The sequence below is a fragment of the Macaca mulatta genome, chromosome 1 (assembly GCF_049350105.2).
Source record: "Macaca mulatta isolate MMU2019108-1 chromosome 1, T2T-MMU8v2.0, whole genome shotgun sequence".
NCBI classification, from domain to species: domain Eukaryota; kingdom Metazoa; phylum Chordata; class Mammalia; order Primates; family Cercopithecidae; genus Macaca; species Macaca mulatta.
The window spans coordinates 218,288,146-218,306,233 of NC_133406.1; the positions used below are offsets into that span (position 1 = coordinate 218,288,146).

General features: G+C 53.1%; 1 protein-coding gene across 4 annotated transcripts in view; it reads right to left on the reverse strand.

Annotated features, from left to right (window-relative positions):
• EPHB2 (EPH receptor B2) overlaps nucleotides 1-15,543 on the reverse strand; it is a 206,064-nt gene extending 190,521 nt beyond the window's left edge. For all 4 annotated transcript variants that reach the window (XM_077970544.1, XM_077970568.1, XM_077970563.1 and 1 more), the window contains exon 1: nucleotides 15,339-15,543. In XM_077970544.1, the coding sequence (XP_077826670.1) occupies nucleotides 15,339-15,399 (61 nt within the window). In that variant the 5' untranslated portion in view covers nucleotides 15,400-15,543. The remainder of the gene's footprint in view (nucleotides 1-15,338) is intronic.
• Nucleotides 15,544-18,088: the final 2,545 nt, after the last annotated feature.

Sequence of the window (18,088 nt, forward strand, 5' to 3'; positions counted from 1 at the left end):
AGCCTGGGCAACAGAGTAAGACTCCATTTCAAAAAAAAAAAAAAAGAAAAAAAAACTATTATGCAGGATTGTTGGGGGAATACATTAGAGCATGTCAGAACCTCACCTATGATGGTGCCTGGCACTTAGTGGGGACTCAACGGTAGAGGCTGCTGTGATCATCAACGAGGGAAAAAGAAAAGAAGTAGAAAAAGAGGAGAAAAGAAAGAAGAGGTAGAGGAAGAGGAAGAGGAAAAAGCGATGGAGTAGGAGAAGGAGAAAGAGGAGGAAGGAGGCCTTGCCTATCACCTCTACTGGGATATAATTCTTTGCCATCGGAACGTTGATTCTCTTTAATTTCCCTCTATGTCCCCTAGCATCCTAGAGTCTTTCAAAAATGATTGTTGAATGGATGGACAGATGGATGGATGAAGGAGGGAGGGTGGGATTGTGAGAAGGAAGGATGTACGGACAGATGAGCAGAAACAGATCAGTCTGGAGGAGACGGAGTGTGCTATCCCAGAAGCCTAGCAGCAGAGCATCCCACTGGCAGCAGAGGCTTCTGGGACCAGATGCCAAATCTGCTCCCCTGCTGTTGCATCTCCTCCTGGCTCTAAGCTCCTGTGCTCCTGGCCAGCATCGGTCTGCTCTCAAGGTGGAGTGAGTAGAAGCTCAGGGCAGCTGACACCCAGGGGAGTTCCAGCTCTTCCCCCACCTGTCACCAGCCTCTGACAGCAGGAACATATCTCCAAAAGTGTGGGCCAAGTCAATGGGAAAATAGGATTTACTTTACAGAAATTCACTTTGGGGGCCAACTTCTCCAGAACTCTGCAGTGCAAAAACCTTGGCAAATCCATAGTCAATGGCTCAGAAGGTTTCTCCAAACCTGGGGAGTGTGCTGTTTGCTAGCTCTTTCCAGGGCCAGAAACTGGAAAATGAGGAAATGTCACAGTCCAGATACAAAAGGGAGTCTCGGGGAGAAATGCACTCTGGTTTTTGGTGTTTGTTTATTTATCCATCAATTTCATTGATTTATCCATCCGACTATCCAAAACAGGCAACCTTATCCTGCCATTGTCCCTTCACTCATGAAACCATCCTGTTATCTATCTATCTACCTCTCCATCTATCCAGCCAACTAGCCAACCATCAACCACCCAACAATCTACCTCACCATCAACCCAACCATCCAATCCATGCACTTATCTTCTATCTATCCAGCCACTTATCCATCTAACCATCAATCACTCATCTACTCATCCAACTGCTGAGCTGCTCACCCAACTAACTGTACACTACCCAACCAGCATGGATGAGAATCTCCCAGTACGATTGGGGAGAAACCTATATACATGGTATGGCATAACCTAGGCAATATAAAAGGGGTGCATATAAGGTGCCACCAAGGACACAGAGGCCACAAAGAGCAGAAGGGGGAGGGGCCAGTGAGAGAGATCAGAGCAGGCTTCACACAGGAAGAGATGCTCAAGCTTCATCTTAACAGACAGCAAGAACTGACCAGCGAGAGAGAGTGAAAAGGGTACCCAGGTGAGGAGGAGAGGGAAGAGCAACATAAAACAGCATGGTAGATTCTAGGAGCCCAAAGCCTTGAGTCCTCAAAACTACTTGGTTAGCTGTGGGCCCTGGGCCGGTCCCCAGTTTTTCCAAGTCCACCAGACTCTATAATTCCCTCTCGATTCCTAGAGAGAAAGGGCCACGTCCTGTGGCAGCTGGGTGGGAAGCTGCCATCTGCTGCCCTGGGCTGTGCTCTGATGGCTACAACAGGGTTAAACCCAGGAGGGAGGGAAAAGTGGGTGCCCTAAGATTTTGTGAAACAGGCTTTGCTACCAAGCGAACCCAGGTATAAATCCCAACTTCTTATTTTGTGACAAGTTATTTAACTTCTGAGTCTTTCTTCGCCCTCTTCTGAAAATGAAGAAAACACCGAGAGCTCTATGCTAGGCCATTGTGAGGACGGAACCAGCTAATACAGAGGGAGTACCTGGTAAGCTGTGGGAAATACTAGTTACTTTTCCTGGTTGCTGCCAATACTCAAGTCCTACTGTGTGCCAGGCAAAGTGATCTAAAACAGGGGTTAGACAGCCGGCCTTAGACAACAGGAGTCAATTCTCAGTAAATATTAGTTCTCTGTCCATGTATGCAAATTATGTACAAATGGTTCAGGAAAAAATACATCTACATTATACACACACACCCCCACACACATGTGCAAGGGGGAAAGGGGGCCAGAGAGAGTGAGAACATACAGGAGAGCAAATGTGGCAAACATGTTGATAATTGTTGAATCTAGGTGAAGGCTAGACAGGTGTTTTACTCTGCTTTCAACCTCTCTGTATGTTTGAAATGTGAAAAAGATAAGAAATCAGCTCTTTCTCCATCTACCTTGGAGCAAGACTGCCTAAGCTTGGATCCTAGCTCCACCATTACTGGCAGAATGGCCATGGGTACATGAATGCCTTCTCTAAGCCTTAATTTTTTCATCTGTAGGATTCAGCTAACAATAATACCTAAGCCCAGTGCCTGGTCCTTAGCAAGTCCTTAATACATGCTAGTTGCTGTTGTTATTATTACTACTATTATTATTGTCTTTGAGTGGCTGAGACACTGAGGATGAGAGAGGCTTGGTAAAACACCTGGTTTTTTTTTTTTTTAAAAATACATGAGCTCTTTTAATTCCTCAAACAACACCATGGGGTAGGTGACAGTATCCTCACTTTACAGATGAGAAACTAAGACCGCCGGTGAGTGGAAAGACTAGGATTTGAACACAGCTCTGTCTGTCTCCAAAGTTCAGGCTCTTTCCCCCAATATGTCCTCCCTCTCCTGGACTCAGGCCAAGAGGCCCAGCCTCATCACCCTTTCAACTCCAAAAGGGGCTGGTCAGAGGGAGTCTTGAGCTTTGCTGGCATGGCTGTGCTTCCGGGCCAGCCAGGGGCACCCAGTGTCAGGGGCTCCTTGGCAGCTCAGGAGCCCTTTTCCACTGTTCTCCCGAGAGCTGCGGGAGCTGCCATCCAAGGCCGTGGGGAGTGACAGCTGACGCTGATGGAGACAGGCAAGAGGATGTACCGGCCAGGGCCCTGACTCGAACAGACTCCCTGGGCCATGGCCTTTCGTGGGTTCCAAAAAGGCCCTGCGGGCTCTGGATGAGGCTGTTCCCAGGCTCTGCCTCCCCGTGAGAGGCGGAGAAGCCCCATTCAGGCGGGACGCATCCCACTGTGCGCTAAGCCGCTTTCTCCCCACTTACACGTTTCAGATGCTTTTTGTCCTTCCGGCTTCCCATGGACTCAGGCCAAGTGACAAGTTGGTGCCGTGGACATATGTCGTCGCCATAATGGGAATGTTGACCCCACGCTCTCTCCCTGCTGGGGCCAGGCAGCTTGCACCCCGCCCCAGTGCTTGGCATGCCCTGTTCTCAGTCATACAGGACTCCTTCCAGCTCCCCAAATACATCACACACTCACGGGCCTCCTATCCGGATCTTTGCAGATGCTGTTCCTGTTGCCTGGAATGGCTGCCTCGCTGCTTCTTCACCTGGCTCTTCCTTAAGAATCATCTTAGAAGTCGCCTCTTCTAGGACGCCTTGTCTAACCTCATTGTATAGTTCAAGAAGCTGAGGCTCAAAGACCGAAGAGGGCCAAGATCACACTGTTAACTGTCAGAGCCAGAGGTCCAATCTAGCATGGTTCTATTCTAAGACCAGCTGCTTTTCATTCATTCTGCCAACTCTACCTCCCTCAAGAAGAAACCTAGGGAAGACATGCTTTCTGCCTTCGAACACAGCAGATGCCTGCAAGATGGATCTTATGTTCCCGGATTGTTCTGGAGGGTGGAAAACAGGGGCCATGCAGGGAAGTTACAGGGAAAGAGACTCCCCATTTCAAGGTGAGGAGGCATGTTTGAACACCTCCCAGTGCCTACCAGCTATGTGACCTTGAGTAAGTCCTTGAACCTCAACTTCCCCATTTGTACAACGGTGCCAACAATACCCTTGCTATTTCTTCACCCCAAATACCTAAACCAGAGGTTGTAAACTGCCAGACAGGGAGTCAAATCCAGTCAGCAAACATGGCTTGGTTTGGCCAGAACTGTATTTTAGAATAAAATGAGTAAACATTCAAAAACCAGTTTTCAGACCAGGCATGGTGGCTCATGTCTGTAATCCCAACAATTTGGGAGGCTGAGGCGGGTGGATCACTTGAGGCCAGGAGTTTGAGACCAACCTGGCCAACATGGCAAGACTCCATCTCTACCAAAAAGAAAAAAAAAAAAATGCTGGGAATGGTGGCAGGTGCCTGTCTTTACTAAAAATACAAAAATTAGCCAGGCATGGTGGCACTGTAGTCCTAGCTACTCAGGAGGCAAAGGCCCAAGAATTGCTTGAACCTGGGAGGCAGAGGTTGCAGTGAGTCAAGATAGCATCACTGCATTCCAGCTTAGGCAACAGAGCGAGACTCAAAACAAAACAAAACAAAAACCAGTTTTCCCATAAGCATCAGAACTTTGCAAATCAGGGTGGGTGCAATGGCTCATGTCTGTATTCCCAGACATGGGATTTTTTGGGAGGCTGAAGAAGGAGAATCGCTTGAGTTCACAAGCTCGAGACCAGCCTGGGAAACATGGTGAAATACTCTGTCTCTACCAAAAAAAAAAAAAAAAAAAATGCTGGATGCAGTGGCAGGTACCTATGGATCCAGCTACTTGGGAGGCTGAGGTGGGAGAACTGCTTGAGCCCGGGAGGTCAAGGCTGCAAGTGAGCTGCGATTGCGTCATTGCACTCCAGCCTATGAGACAGAGTGAGACCCTGTCTAAGAAAAAAGAGAGAGGAAAAAAAAAGAACTTTGCAAATCGGAAGATCTGGCAAAACCGAACACAGATTCCTGTGTGACAACATGGTCAGGAGTGGGTAGCACCTGCCTCCTTTAGACTGGACGTGTGCTCTTCCTGGGGCACTGTTATACTTTCAACAGTCAAGTCACAACGCGGGCCAGCTCACAAGTCTGGGGTCTCTGAGCAAGACTCTTGTGATTTATTCCCTGTATTACGTTAGGCCAGATTTCCCGGTCAGTCAGCAAACAGAAGCCCAATTTCTTGCTCCATGGTTTAATGTATCAACTTTGACTATGTGTTGCTCAGGTCCCCCTCAACTATCTTTGGAAGTGACGCTCAGAGCTCAGTGATCTGACCCACTCACTTCACTGTCTGTCCACATTTTCATGTGCTCTGGGCCAACCTGTGGTCCAAACTTAATTTGACAACTGGCCCATGCCTTTAGAAATTTTTCTTTTCCTCTAATGCTTCCCCACTCCTGCGATGACCTCTGGCCAAGGTGGGAGTGACAACCACAGTCACCCCTTTACCGGGTCTTTCATAGTAGAATGAAGAACACAGTTGCTCCTCGGCACAGCCTTCTGTGGTGCCTGAAATTACGATGCCCCTTTCACTGACAAGGAAAATGAGGCCTAGAGGGGTGAAGTGACTTGCCCCAGGCCACAGGAGCACCTGGGACCCATCCTTTCAGTTAAATCCCACCAGCCCAAGGCCTCTTTCTCTGGCCTTACACCTCACACTAGGTCTTGAATATCTACAACTCCAGGCTACCATTTTTCATGAATTTTAGGTGCATTTATTGTGCAAACATCTATCTAATATCTGTCAGGAGCCAAGCTTTGTGCTGTACATGGTGAAGTGGAAAGTCCCTGCCTTCTCAGAAGAGGCAGATAACACTGAAGACAATTCAGGGGGTAAGTGCTGGGGGTGGGGTGGGAGGGAATGAGGTTTCTGGCTTCCTGTTACCTCCCCACCCCCATCCCTGGACTGGACAATAAACTACCTGTGAGAGGCTGTCTACAAATATGGCTGCCAACAATTCCTCCCACTCCTAAACACGAAGCCACTCCTCCCAGTAAGGGGGGTCTAGATTCAAGTTTGGACCACGGGTTGGCCCAAGAAACATGGAAAAGAACAGGGTGGAGTGGATCAGGACATGTTGAGTGGGATGCTGGACAACAACCCACCATTAAATTTTCTGTGCTAAACAGTTGAGCAAGAAATGGGACTTCTCTTCAAGGATAAAACAAAAAAATCAAGCCCAGTATAATTTCCTTTTCCTTGAACCTGATGAGGAAGCCTAGGATGAATCTGAGCTGGCGCTGTGACTGGCTTTGACCAACAGAAGGCTGCAGGGGGGGACACTTTGTGACATTAGAGCCCAGTCCTTAAGAAGTCTTGCAGTTTCCATTTCACCATCTTGCGAGCTACTTAGCATGGATAGAGGCGCAGTCTAGACTAGCAAAGGATGGGAGATAGAGAGGAGCATGAGCGGACCAGTCTTCCAGCCTTCTCTATGAGGGCCTCAAAGATGTATGTGAAGCCATGATGGAACTTCCAGCCCAACCTAGCTGAGTGCAGCCTCCTGAGTGATCCCGGCTGACAACCTGGTGAACAGAATAAGCGCCCAGCTGAGCCCAGCCAATCCACTGAATCAGGACAACTAAGAAATCATTATTGTTTTAAGCCAGTAGATTTTGTGGTGGCTTGCTAAAGATTAGTGATATGCTTTTCAGGAGTGGAGTCTTGTACTTTTTGTAGCTCTCCCTTCCCTTGCCTGAACCCTGGCACTGGCCACTGAATCCTGGAGCTGGAAGAGGCCTCCAAAACCACGGAGTCTCACCCCTGTCATTTTATAGAAGAGATAGCTGAGGCTCAGGAGGTCACACAATTAACTCCAGGTCACACAGGGTAACAGAGGTAGATCCAGGAGGCAAACTCAAGTCTTACAGGACTGAACACCAAGGGTACCTCTCCACTGACTTGCAACACACCAATACAAATGTATGTTGCAAGTCAGTAGAGAGGTACCCCTGGTGCTCATACATTCTGTCTTAAGAGGCAGTCACTATTCAGCTGCAGCCAACTGTGGCCATGTGGGAATGTGGGCCCAGCAAAATCACATTGTCTGACTTTTCAGAGATGCCAGAAACAGGACTTTTCTGTAAAATCTCTTGATTTTTGAACGTTGGCTAAGAATTCGAACTGGATGGATGAGCTATTAAGATTGGCCCTGGGCTTCAAGCTTGGTCCAGCTGCTGGCTTTGGGCAAGTCACATTGTCTCCCAGACCTCAGTTTTCTCATCTCTAAAGTGGGCCCCGTGGCTCCTGCCCCTTTCAGGATGGCTGTGAAGTCCTGATGAGCTATTGTATTTGGAAGTACAAGCTGCAAATGGCCCTGTGACGGTTCCATAGTCTCCGTTCTCTGTGGAAGCGCCCCTTACAACATAATGAGTTAACACCCGATTTGTCTAAGTTAGAACAACATTATTCTGACCATTATGACAGAGATTGCATTTTTATGGCAGGTTTGTGAGTTCCAGGACCCTCCCACTTGCATTATCTCAGGATGTTGATGGAGTTGGAGGCTGGACAGCTGCCTTAGAGACCCTCATCAGAGCCAAGCCTTTCCTCTGAGCAGGGAGGCACATTCCAGAAGTGGAAAAGAGCATGAGCTCTGGAGTCACCAGACTTGGGTTTGAATCCCTGCCTCACCACTCCCTAGGTGTCCTTGGGCCAGTCACTCCTCTCAGAGCTTTGGTTTTCTCATCCGTAAAATGAGCATAATAATACAAATGACCTGTGGGGCTCTTGGGGCAACTGCACAAGGCAACACACATAATGCTGTTAGTACAATGACTGACACAAGAATTGACAGCTGCTGGACGTGGTGGCTCACACCTGTAATTCCAGCACTTTGGGAGGCCAAGGCAGGTGGATTGCCTGAGGTCAGAGTTCAAGACCAGCCTGGCCAACATAGTGAAACCCCATCTGTACTAAAATATACAAAAAATTAGCTGGGCGTGGTGGTAGGCACCTGTAACCCCAGCTACTCAGGGAGACTGAGGCAGAAGAATCTCTTGAACATGGGAGGCGGAGGTTGCAGTGAGCCGAGATTGCACCATTGCACTCCAGCCTGGGCAACAAGAGCGAAACTCTGTCTCAAAAAAAAAAAAAAAGAATTGACAGCCATTCCCATGATCATGGCAGGGAAGGTGGTGCCTGGCAGGCACTGAGCCAAGAAGGAGGGCACGGCCATGAAGGAGTCTACGCCTTTCCCAGATTAGGGAGGCTGAACTGGAGTGAGGAGGGGGCCTTTGAGAAAACCTGGATGGAACTCTGAGTGGGCAGGCTAGAGGGGCCTCTCAGCCACTTAGCAAGCCAGTCAGACCCTTGCCCTCTAAGGCTCAGAACAGAGTGGGTGGGGGAGAGCTGGAGATGGAAAACCTGGTACACTGGCCCCTTATTCCCCTAATGTGAATTGAGCTTCCCATTGGTAGAAAGCAAGGATGGCAACCATTAACATTTATTGCAAGCTTAGCACATCTGAGGCACACACTCAGCTTAGTCTTCCTCAGATTAACACATCCATCGCTCACAAGCATCTCAAGAGCTAGGAACAACGATTACCCCCATTTTAAAGATGAGGAAACCAAGGCTCAGAGATGTGAAGACACAAGCCAGAGGACACACAGTACGGAGCAGTCTGACTCCACACACTCTTCCTGTAACCCCCCAGGCTCTGCTGTTTATAGAACAAGAGAGAAAGTGATCACGGCTAAGCAAAGGCTCTGTGGGACTTCAGAGAAAGGGGCAAGTCATTCTGGCCGGGGGCACGAGGGTGCTGCTGACATTTAATGGTTATGGAAACTAATAAAGAATGGGCACAGCTGAGTGCCAGGCGGTTCTGCCAGTCACAGTACACAGCATCTCATTTAATCCTTGCCATGAGCCTCTGACACATGCGCGGTACCTCCAGTTTCCAGATGAGGAAGCTGAGGCTCAGAGAGTGGATCACTTGGTCAAGGCCACACAGCAGGCAAGGTCCCCTCTTCTGAGGACACTCCCCCACTCCCCGCAGGGGCTACAGCAGGGCAGCAGATGGCTCCAGGAAGCTCACCTAGTGAGGGTGTCCTAGGAAAGCCCCCAAATGACACGGGGGTACTGGGGAGACAGGTGTCCCCCTCCTGCACCCTCCGGAAGGCAGCTGCTTTAAAAGGCCCTAAAATGCTTTCAAGGCAGCCTTATCAGAGGGCCTGAGCTGATCCCAATCAGGGAGCCTCCAGGTGCTGCCACAATCAACAACTGCCCGCCCGCTGCCCCACCCCTGGGAGCTGTGCAAACATTCTTTCCTTCCCTGCCTTCCCCCAGCTAACCCTCTTTTTATGCACGAGCCAGTGGCAGCCAGGGCTGGTGGGTGCTAACTCTGATTGATTTCACTTCATTTCAGTCTTTTCCAGTTTCCTGCTGAGGTTTCTCTTCCTCTTTCCCAGGAGTCCTGTGCTTTATCATAGGCCGCTGGGGGGCAAATTTACCTGCCTAATGGAAAGACCTGGAGAGTGTGTTAAAAATACAGACTCCCCAACCTTGTTCCCCATCTCCCAAATCTCCAGCTAAGTCAGGCATGCAGGTGCCAGGTCAGGAGACGGGTCCTTGTCAGAGGTGTGGCAGATCCTCCTCTGCCAGGAGGCCCACCCTGCTCTGCATCTCCTCCACCCTCAGTGGGAGCAGGGGTCCCCTGCCTTGCCCAGCCCAGGCATCCTGTCACCCAGCGGGCTCCATCTGCCCCTTCCTGTTAGAGGCCTTTCTGTGTGTAGAGATCCAGTCTCCAGTCTAAACTCACAGGTGAGCTCTGGGCAGCTAGAGTTGACCAGAGGCTACCACAGGCTGAATGCCCAGCAAACTGGCCCATAGAATCTGTCCCAGGCAGGGTGCAGTGGCTCATGCCTGTAATCCCAGCACTTTGGGAGGTCGAGGTGGGTGGGTCACTTGAGGTCAGAAGTTTGAGACCAGCCTGGCCAACATGGTGAATTCCCGTCTCTACTAAAAATGTAAAAAAATTAGCCGGGTGTAGTGGCACATGCCTGTAGTACCAGCTACTTGGGAGGCTGAGGTGGGAAGATGACTTGAACCCAGGAGGCGGAGGTTGCAGTGAACCGAGATCGCACCACTGCACTCCAGCCTGGGTGACAAAGTGAGACTATCTAAAAAAACCCCAAAAAAACAAAAAACCTGTCTTAACTTTGGCACTGATGCAGAACCTTGAGGAAGTAGGGCCAAGGGTGCCTAGGACAATCCCACAGGAGGGAGGGGCCCATCCAATGTTCTATGACAATTTCAGGGTGATTACAGATCCCCAGGACTTAGGAGGCTTAGGGACCCCAGACGAGAGCCCCCCTGGACTAGGAATATGAGTATTTTCCCCCGACGGGGCTCTGGAGAAAGAGGCAGGGATGGAGTCTGAGTCTGTCCACACTTGGGGGGTTGCCATCCCAAGTCTGGGGGAAGTTGGGAGCTTGTGGGGTGGGTTAGGGGGAGACACTGAAGGTTGATCTGGTGCCTGGACAAACTAAATGCCAAAAAGGGGGCCACATCGCCATCACTGAGGGAAGAACTTCAGAGGGGTTGAGACCAGCATTTAATGTCCACAGCACTCAATGAGTGTCTGACACAGGAACCCAGGAGGCAACTGAAGTGCAGGGAGTCTGCGCTCCTCGCCCCAGAGCACACAGCTGGGATTTGAACTCACGTCGGTTTGCCCCTGAAGGCTATGCCTTTTCTCTACCACACACTGCCTGTGAAGTCAGCTGGCCCTGTTCCCCACCGCAGGCAGAATCCCTTCTCCAGACCAGCCCCTGACATGAACTAGGTGCCTGGTGACTCTTTAAAAATATATGGATGGATGGAGAAATGAATGAGTGAATAAGTTAACTGGCTTTCAAATTCTACAACATTTAGGTTTTAAATCTAAGCCCTGATTTCCTGGCTAAGACAAATACATGAAAGCAGCCTCCTTTAAAAATGAGAAGCAAAAGAAACAGACGTAAAAGGAAAACCAATTCCAAATGAATCCCATGGAAGGTCGCTGGGTCTTAGACAGGTAATGCCCCAGAGGTGGGCCCAGTAGGGTGGAGGTGGGGATGGGGGTGGGAGAGTCGAGTTAGGGGAGGGAAAGAGGCACATTTCCCCCACCCCCCATCAGAAGTAGACTTGTCTACCTAGCACACAGTGGCTGCTGGCCCATCTGAATGCTCTGCTCCAGCTGAACTGGTCTATTCATTATACCCAAGCCCCTTCTTGCATCTCTACTCAAGCCATTCCCTTGGTATCTCCCTCCAGGAAGACCTCCTTGATTTCCTCTGCCAGATGGACCTTCCTCCATCTCCACATCATTCTCCCAATACTTATCACATAACACAGTATCATATATTCATCTGTCTGTTCACTCAACATTCAATTCATTCCACGTTCCTCAGCTGACAATGTCATTCCATTACTGAGCACCTGCATGGCTGGGCACAGTTCTAGGCACCGGAGATGTCATAGCCAACATGGCACATGAAGTCCTGGAGTTTATAGTGTAGTGGGCAAGGTAGATGCCAAACAAGTCTTTGATGCTTCTTCAGGTGGCGATGGGTTTTATGGAGCAAAACAAAGCAGGTGGGATGGAAAGCAGCAGAACTGGGTCTGTTTTAGAATAGAGAATCAGGGAAGGCCTCTGGGGAGGTGGAATTTGAACACAGCTCTTCAGACCAGAACTGTGGACACAAAAATGAGGCAGATGGGTCTCTGCCTTCAGGGAGTTCACAGTCTAGCGGGGAATCGACAAGCTGGCTTTACTGGGACTGTCCAGGACCAGATCTGGCTCATCTGAACGTCATCACACATTGCAAGTCAGTGATCTTTCCAAGCATGAATCTGGCCAGGTCCCTTGATAGCTCAAGAACCTTCAAGGACTCCTTGCTGCCCTCAGCATCTGATCCAAACTCCCCAGCCTTCCATTCTAGCCCTTCAGGACCTGACCGCCCCACTCCCATTCTCAGTCTCAACCCGCACTGCTGCCCTCAACACCCCACCCTCTTCAGACACATCAAAGCAAGCACCTGATCATCCTGCCTCCATGTCTTTCTATGGACATAGAGACATGCTATTTCCTTTTTTAGGTAAAATTCTCCACATCCTCTAAGTTCCAAAGTCAACCTCTTTAACTCTTGAGAACACAGTTCGTTAGCATGACAGGTGGCTAAGAAAGTTTCATAGCAGGGAAAATGGGTGGTGAGAAAATGAGGCAAAGCATAACAGCATAAAAGATGAAATAACCCTGTTCTGTCCTCAACTGCCCCTGCCGCCCCGGGGAGTTCACAGCCTCCTCTGGGAAGCACGCTGGACCCCATATCACACTCTGTCTCGCCCACTCTTTTCCCTGTCAGCTTGTCCTATCTCCTTGCCTGTCCTGGAGTCCACCACCCTGCCAGCCAGAGAAGAAAGTCCATCGATATTTGGAGAGCAAATGAGCAGATGTAAGGAGGCTGATTTTCTCGAGACCTCGACCTTTGGATTCCATCTAGTGGCGGGTCTGCCACTGGCCTCCTGTCCTGTTGGATGCTTCCCCAGTGCTCTTCCATCCTGCTCTAAGCCCCCACTTCACATGCTCCATGCTTTCTTTCCCTTGGTGGCAGGGGCGGTCTCACGGTTTAGGGGAGATGCTAAGCTTACCATCCTAACCTAGAAGCCCCCCGTATACACACACACTCTCTCCTCTCTCCCATTCCGAAGGTTGGAGATGGGGATTTCCTGGGGCCTTAACCGGCAGGACAGCCCTTTACGGGCTGAGGAGACAAGGAAGGAGGAAGGGAAGGAAGTGGTGACCATGTGGCTCTGGGTTCTGGGAGCCAGAGGGGCCCCCCTCCTACTGCTCCATGGCCCAGTCCTGTCTCTACAGACTGTGTTACTCTCAGGAGGACCCTGGTGTCTCCCAAATGTGCACAGGCAGCACCGTCCATCCCTGGCTTCGAAGGGGGGACTTCTCCCATCCGTCATCTGTTCTGATTCTCACAAACACCCCAGGAGACAGGCAGGACAGGTGCTGTCATCACCCTCATTGGACGGAGGAGGAAAATGAGGCTCAAAGAGCGGAAGTAGGGTGTAGACGATGGACTCTACAAGAGATTTAGCCAGGCCATTTTATACCCAAAGAAACTGAGGCCCCTATAGGGAAAGGACCTGGTCCAGGGTCCCATAGTAAATGAGAAGCAGGCCCTCTGACCTCCACCTCGCACCATCTCCCCATCCATTCGGCCAGCTCCTTATTAACCGCTGATGGACTAACTTCCTAGCGTCCAGGGGGCAAAGGGAAGAAGAGCCTGAGGCAAGCATTGGGGTGCCTGCTGCAGCCCTCCTCCCACCCTGCTGTGGCTTCCTTTCCCCACCCTGCCCCCAAGTGGCAGTCCAAGTAGCCATACCCTTCTGTGACATCAGCGCCCACCAGCCCTGTGTCCAGGGCCAGGGTCCAGACTGGCCACAGCTCACCAGATTCCAACCAGTCCCTGCCAGGGCAATGGCTGGACAGACGTGGCCCTTCCATCTACCCCGGAGTAATTAAAAACACACCCAGGCCTCTTCCAACGAAAGAGGGGCCAATTTTCTTCCCCTCCAGCACTGCTGACTGCAACCTAAATAGCAATATTTATGCCAAGCTCCCCATAATACTGTAAACATCCCAATGTATAGCGGGCCAACACATGAGTCATTTCCCCAAAGCCAGAGTTAATAAGTGGTACCTCAGTCATATTCCACAGAGCTCCCGCCAGCAGCCGGGCCCCAGGGCTGCCCTCCACACCCAGGGCCCGTGGCACCCTCGGTGCCCCAGTGGCCCCACTCCGGGAAACCGCAGGCAGCCGCCAAATCCCCCAGGAGCCGGAGGACAGCTGCCTCAGTGCCAGAAACTGTGGCTGCCATCCAGGGACACCACCCCCCCAACTCCCTGACTGCGGTCACTAAAGTGCTCATTACCGAAAGAGAAACTGAAGTTGTAGCACAGGGTCCCCCACAACGCCTTTCCCAGAGGCTGCAGCCCCCACGCCTGGTCTGATATGTTTTCTTAGGCTGCAAGAAGGGAAGGGGCTTCCCACAACCCCAAAGTGGCCTGAGAAGTGCACACAGACATCAGCCCTCAGCCCACGGGAGCAGAACCCTGGAAGGGCTCACGCAGTTTAGGGGCAACAAAACTCAGCTAAGTGAGTGCTGGTTTCAAAGAAAGACCACAGACCTGGGTTCTATTTTTGTCACCCAACGGCCCTGGGTGAGACATTGGACTTTCCAGGGCCTCAGTTTCCGTATCTGTTAAAGAGAAGTAGGAATCATACCTACCTGGCTTCCCTAGAAGGTGTATTTTGAGGTATCCAACACAATTGTGGGCGGGAAAGCACTTCGTAAAGCTTAAAGTACCTTGTCAACTGTGCAGCACGTTGTAAACCACAGAGAGCTGCGTATAGTGCGAAGTACTTCATAAACTGTAAAGTGGTTTGAAAACTGTAAAGTGCAGTACACGTGAGAACCATTATTCATGTTCGCTTCTTACCCTGCAAGCTCGGCCATTCCTGGTGGACACACCCAGACCGCACTAACTTTCCCTCCAGAGCAAGCTGGCTCGGGAGACCTAGCAGCTACCCCTGCCCCCCTGGGGGTCGGGTGGTACCAATACACGAAGCCACGGGGAGAGGGCCCGGCGACCCTGGCCAAGGCCAACACATGGCAAGAGCATCTGGTCCGGCCCTGGCGGCAGCTGGAGAGTTCCCGGGGCTCCAGCCGCCACGCTGAGCGCTGCGGCCGCGGGGCGGTGGCCGGCGGGGGTGCCCGGAGACCCCGCGCGGCGGAGAGATGCCCACAGACCCATCCCCCGCGCAGTCCTCTCGGGGAGGGGACCCCATTGTACGCCGCAGGCGATGGGCAGGCACCGACGCGGGGGCTGGCGCGCTCCCTTCCACTCTGCCAGTCCCCGCTCTCCGGGGCGCCGGGCCCCATCTCGGGGGCGCGGGCCGGGAGCCCCCCACCCCGGCCAACCGCGGTGCCTCCCACCCTCTGCTCCCTGCCAAACTTTCCAGCCCCGACCGCGCGCCGGCCTCCCCCCCGCCCCCGCCACCCTAAGGCCGGACCTGCGCCCCTCCACCCCGTGCCGAGCAAGACCAGGCCGGCGCGAGGCGGCTGCCCCGGCCGGGGGCGGCAAGCGCGCGTGGGCAGCCCCCAGCCCTGGGCGGCGCTCGCTGGGCTGGCTACAAAGCCTCGGCAAGATGGTCCCTTCGCCTCCTCCTGGCACAGTCAATCAGCACCCGCCGCTCCCCGGGCGCCCGCGGGGCCCGCTCCTCCCGGCGCGGCCGGACACACCTCCCCGCGGCCACCTGCGCCCGGCGCCGGCCCCCGGGCAAACTTTGCGGGCCGCAGAGCGGAGGTGGGCGCCGGCGGCCGCCCGTGCCCGGCCGCTCCCCGCCCCCATCGCCCGCCCGCCCGCTCACCTTCCACGGCGGCGAGCAGCGGCAGCAGCAGCAGCGCGGCCCCCAGCCTCCGCAGGGCCATGGCTGCGCTTCCCGGGGCCTCGGGCCGCGGCGCCGCGGGGCCCGTACGGCCCGGGCGGGAGCGCGCGCCCCAGGCTCGGGGGGCCGGGGGGGGCGGCAAGGCGCGGCGCACACACAACCGCCGCCACCGCGCAGCCAGCAGAATGAGCCATCCAGCCCGGGCAGAACGGGGACCCGGGCTCCGCCAGCGCTGGGCACGGCCCACCTGAGCCGCTGGCGCGGGGGGAGCCTGGCCGGGCCGCCGTCCCCCGCGCGCGCCCCAGCCCCCGGCGGCCGCGCGCCGCCGCGAGCCCCGGTCCCCACACCACGATCTCAGGGTCACCCGGGGGCAGCGCGGGCGCTGGAGCGCGGCGACCCCTCTCGCCCGAGCCACTGAGACCCCGGGCTCCCCCCGCGCAGCAGTGGTCTCTCCCGGCGCTGTGGCTCCTCCAGATAAAGCAGCGATTTCAGCCCAAATGTTTCTCAATTTTTATTGAATGCTGCAAAGCCGGAGAGCGTCTGGCGCGGCTGACAGGGGCAGGGAGAGCGGACGGGGGGGCGGGGGAGGGCGGGGGAAGGGGCTTCCCAAAGCGGGGCCGGCACTACCTGTCAGGGCAGGGAGTCCCACCCCCTCGCCTCAGCCCTGCCACCCGGGTCCCTGCGGCTTCGAAAGGGACCGAACTGCTATGAATGGAAAAAAAAAAAGGGGGGGTGGGGGGGCATCTGGGAACAAAACAGGCGGCTTTCCCAGGCACTGGGGCTGGGCTGGGGCCTCCGAGTGGGAGATTGGGCCTTGGTGCTACCCGAGGGCCCGGGGTAGGGTTGCGCGGGGGGGCGGGGGGTCACTCGGCACTGGTGGGCTGGGTCCTGGCAGGCAGACCCCAGGCCACCCCTCCCTGCCCCGTTGTTCTGAGCGGGCCCGCGAGCCCCTCCCTGCATACTCGTCTATACATTAGATTTCTCCTTCTCTGTTGATCTTGCTTCCAATGCAGTTTGGGGATGGGGAGAAGGAAGTCCATGGGTGAAGCTGGGGAAAGCCCCAGCCACCCCCACGCTGTGGAATGGACCTGTCTGTGCAGCCGTGGTTTTGTGCATGGCCGTCCCTTCAGGGAGAACACAACCCGAGTCCCAACCCTGTGGGCCCTGCCCTGCTCTGACAGCCTTCATCACCATCATCATTAACAGACTTTACTGAGGTCTGGATGGTGGGCGGCTGCAGGGGGCCTGCGGCAATCACCCAGGCTGAACCCCTGGCGGTTGGGAGCCCACTCCTGACTAAGGAGACTTCATCAGGAGCTTGGAACTCTGTGGAGTGAGTGGAGGAGCAGGTGGTTTAAGTCGAAGGCAGTTTAAGTCTATGCTACCCACATCTCCTGTGTCTCTTTGTCCCACATACTATCAAAATGTCCCAGCAATCCCTTTCCTTCAGTCCATACCAAGAAAATGAGGTATCACAGGCTTTGGGAATCCATCTAAGGTTTGGAAAATTGGGTCGTCTCTTGAAGCTTCAAGAGTTCGGTTGAAATGGGTCTCATCCTGGAAGGCCACCAGGAGGAGGCAGCCTGGGAGGGAGACAGAATAGGAGTGAGCAGGGAGAGAGGAGAAACAGATTTCCCCCTATTAATCCTACAGACCCCTCACCAGGGTCAAGAGCCAGTGGGATGGGGCTGGCAGAGCCACTACTGTTCCTATTTGAGTGAGCAGGGGGAGAGGAGAAACAAAAGATTTCCCCTTTTAAGCCTACAGACCACTCACCAGGGTCAAGATTCACTGGTGTGGGGCAGGCCTTTATTTTCAGTTCCTGCCTGTCAGGCCTTCCAGGAGACCCAGGGTTTGAGGGACCCCAAGCTTGGCCCATCTTGAGGCAATCCTCCCTCTTCTGGACAGAGCAGCTTTAAGCTCTGCCCCCCTCCAGTGCATCCAGGTGCTAGATACTTCCAAATTCAAGAAGTCATTATTGAGCACCTATTATGTACTGCACAGGTTCAGATTTTTTGCTGTTTCTATTTCCTGGGACCCTTGACTCCACCTACCCACGGCCAGTGGTTACTTCCCTTTTTGCTTCAAAATAGGAATACCAGTGACTCTGCTTTATTGAGGACCTGGTACCAGGCGCTAGGCTGAGCTTAATTTCTTGTCCCCCTTAATCTTTCCTACTCTATGCAGCAGGTGCTGATCTTTTCATATGATGAAACTGAGGACCAGATAAGTAATTCGTTCAAAGTTACACGGCAAATCAGAGCTAGGATCCAACCCCAGGTCTGTCCAACCCCAGTGCTGATCTCCTTGTACCTTTCACAGAAGCACAGAGCTCAGGGCTCTTCCCACAACCTATTTCACAGATAAGGAAACTGAGGCCTAAAGAGGAAAGTGACTCACCCAATGTTATCTGATGAAATAGACATCTATCCAGGACCTTTACCTGGCAAAAATAGAAAATTAGTGATCATAATTAAGTTCCCCTTCTCTCCCATCCTTTTCTCTCTAAACAGTATTTTATTCCCCATTTGGGATCCTATGGGGTGGCTGGGTTCTGCAGTCCGGCCAGGCTCTTCCTCCCTGATTTCTTGGCAACCGCCTTTAGCTGTGCTTTTGTCCTAGCTGTGCACTCCACCTGGTTGCCTTCTTGGCTTTAAAGACTTGGATTTAGCCTCACCCCGGCCGCCATCAAGAGCTTAACTGACATTGCCTCGCCCCTCTCTGACCAACCT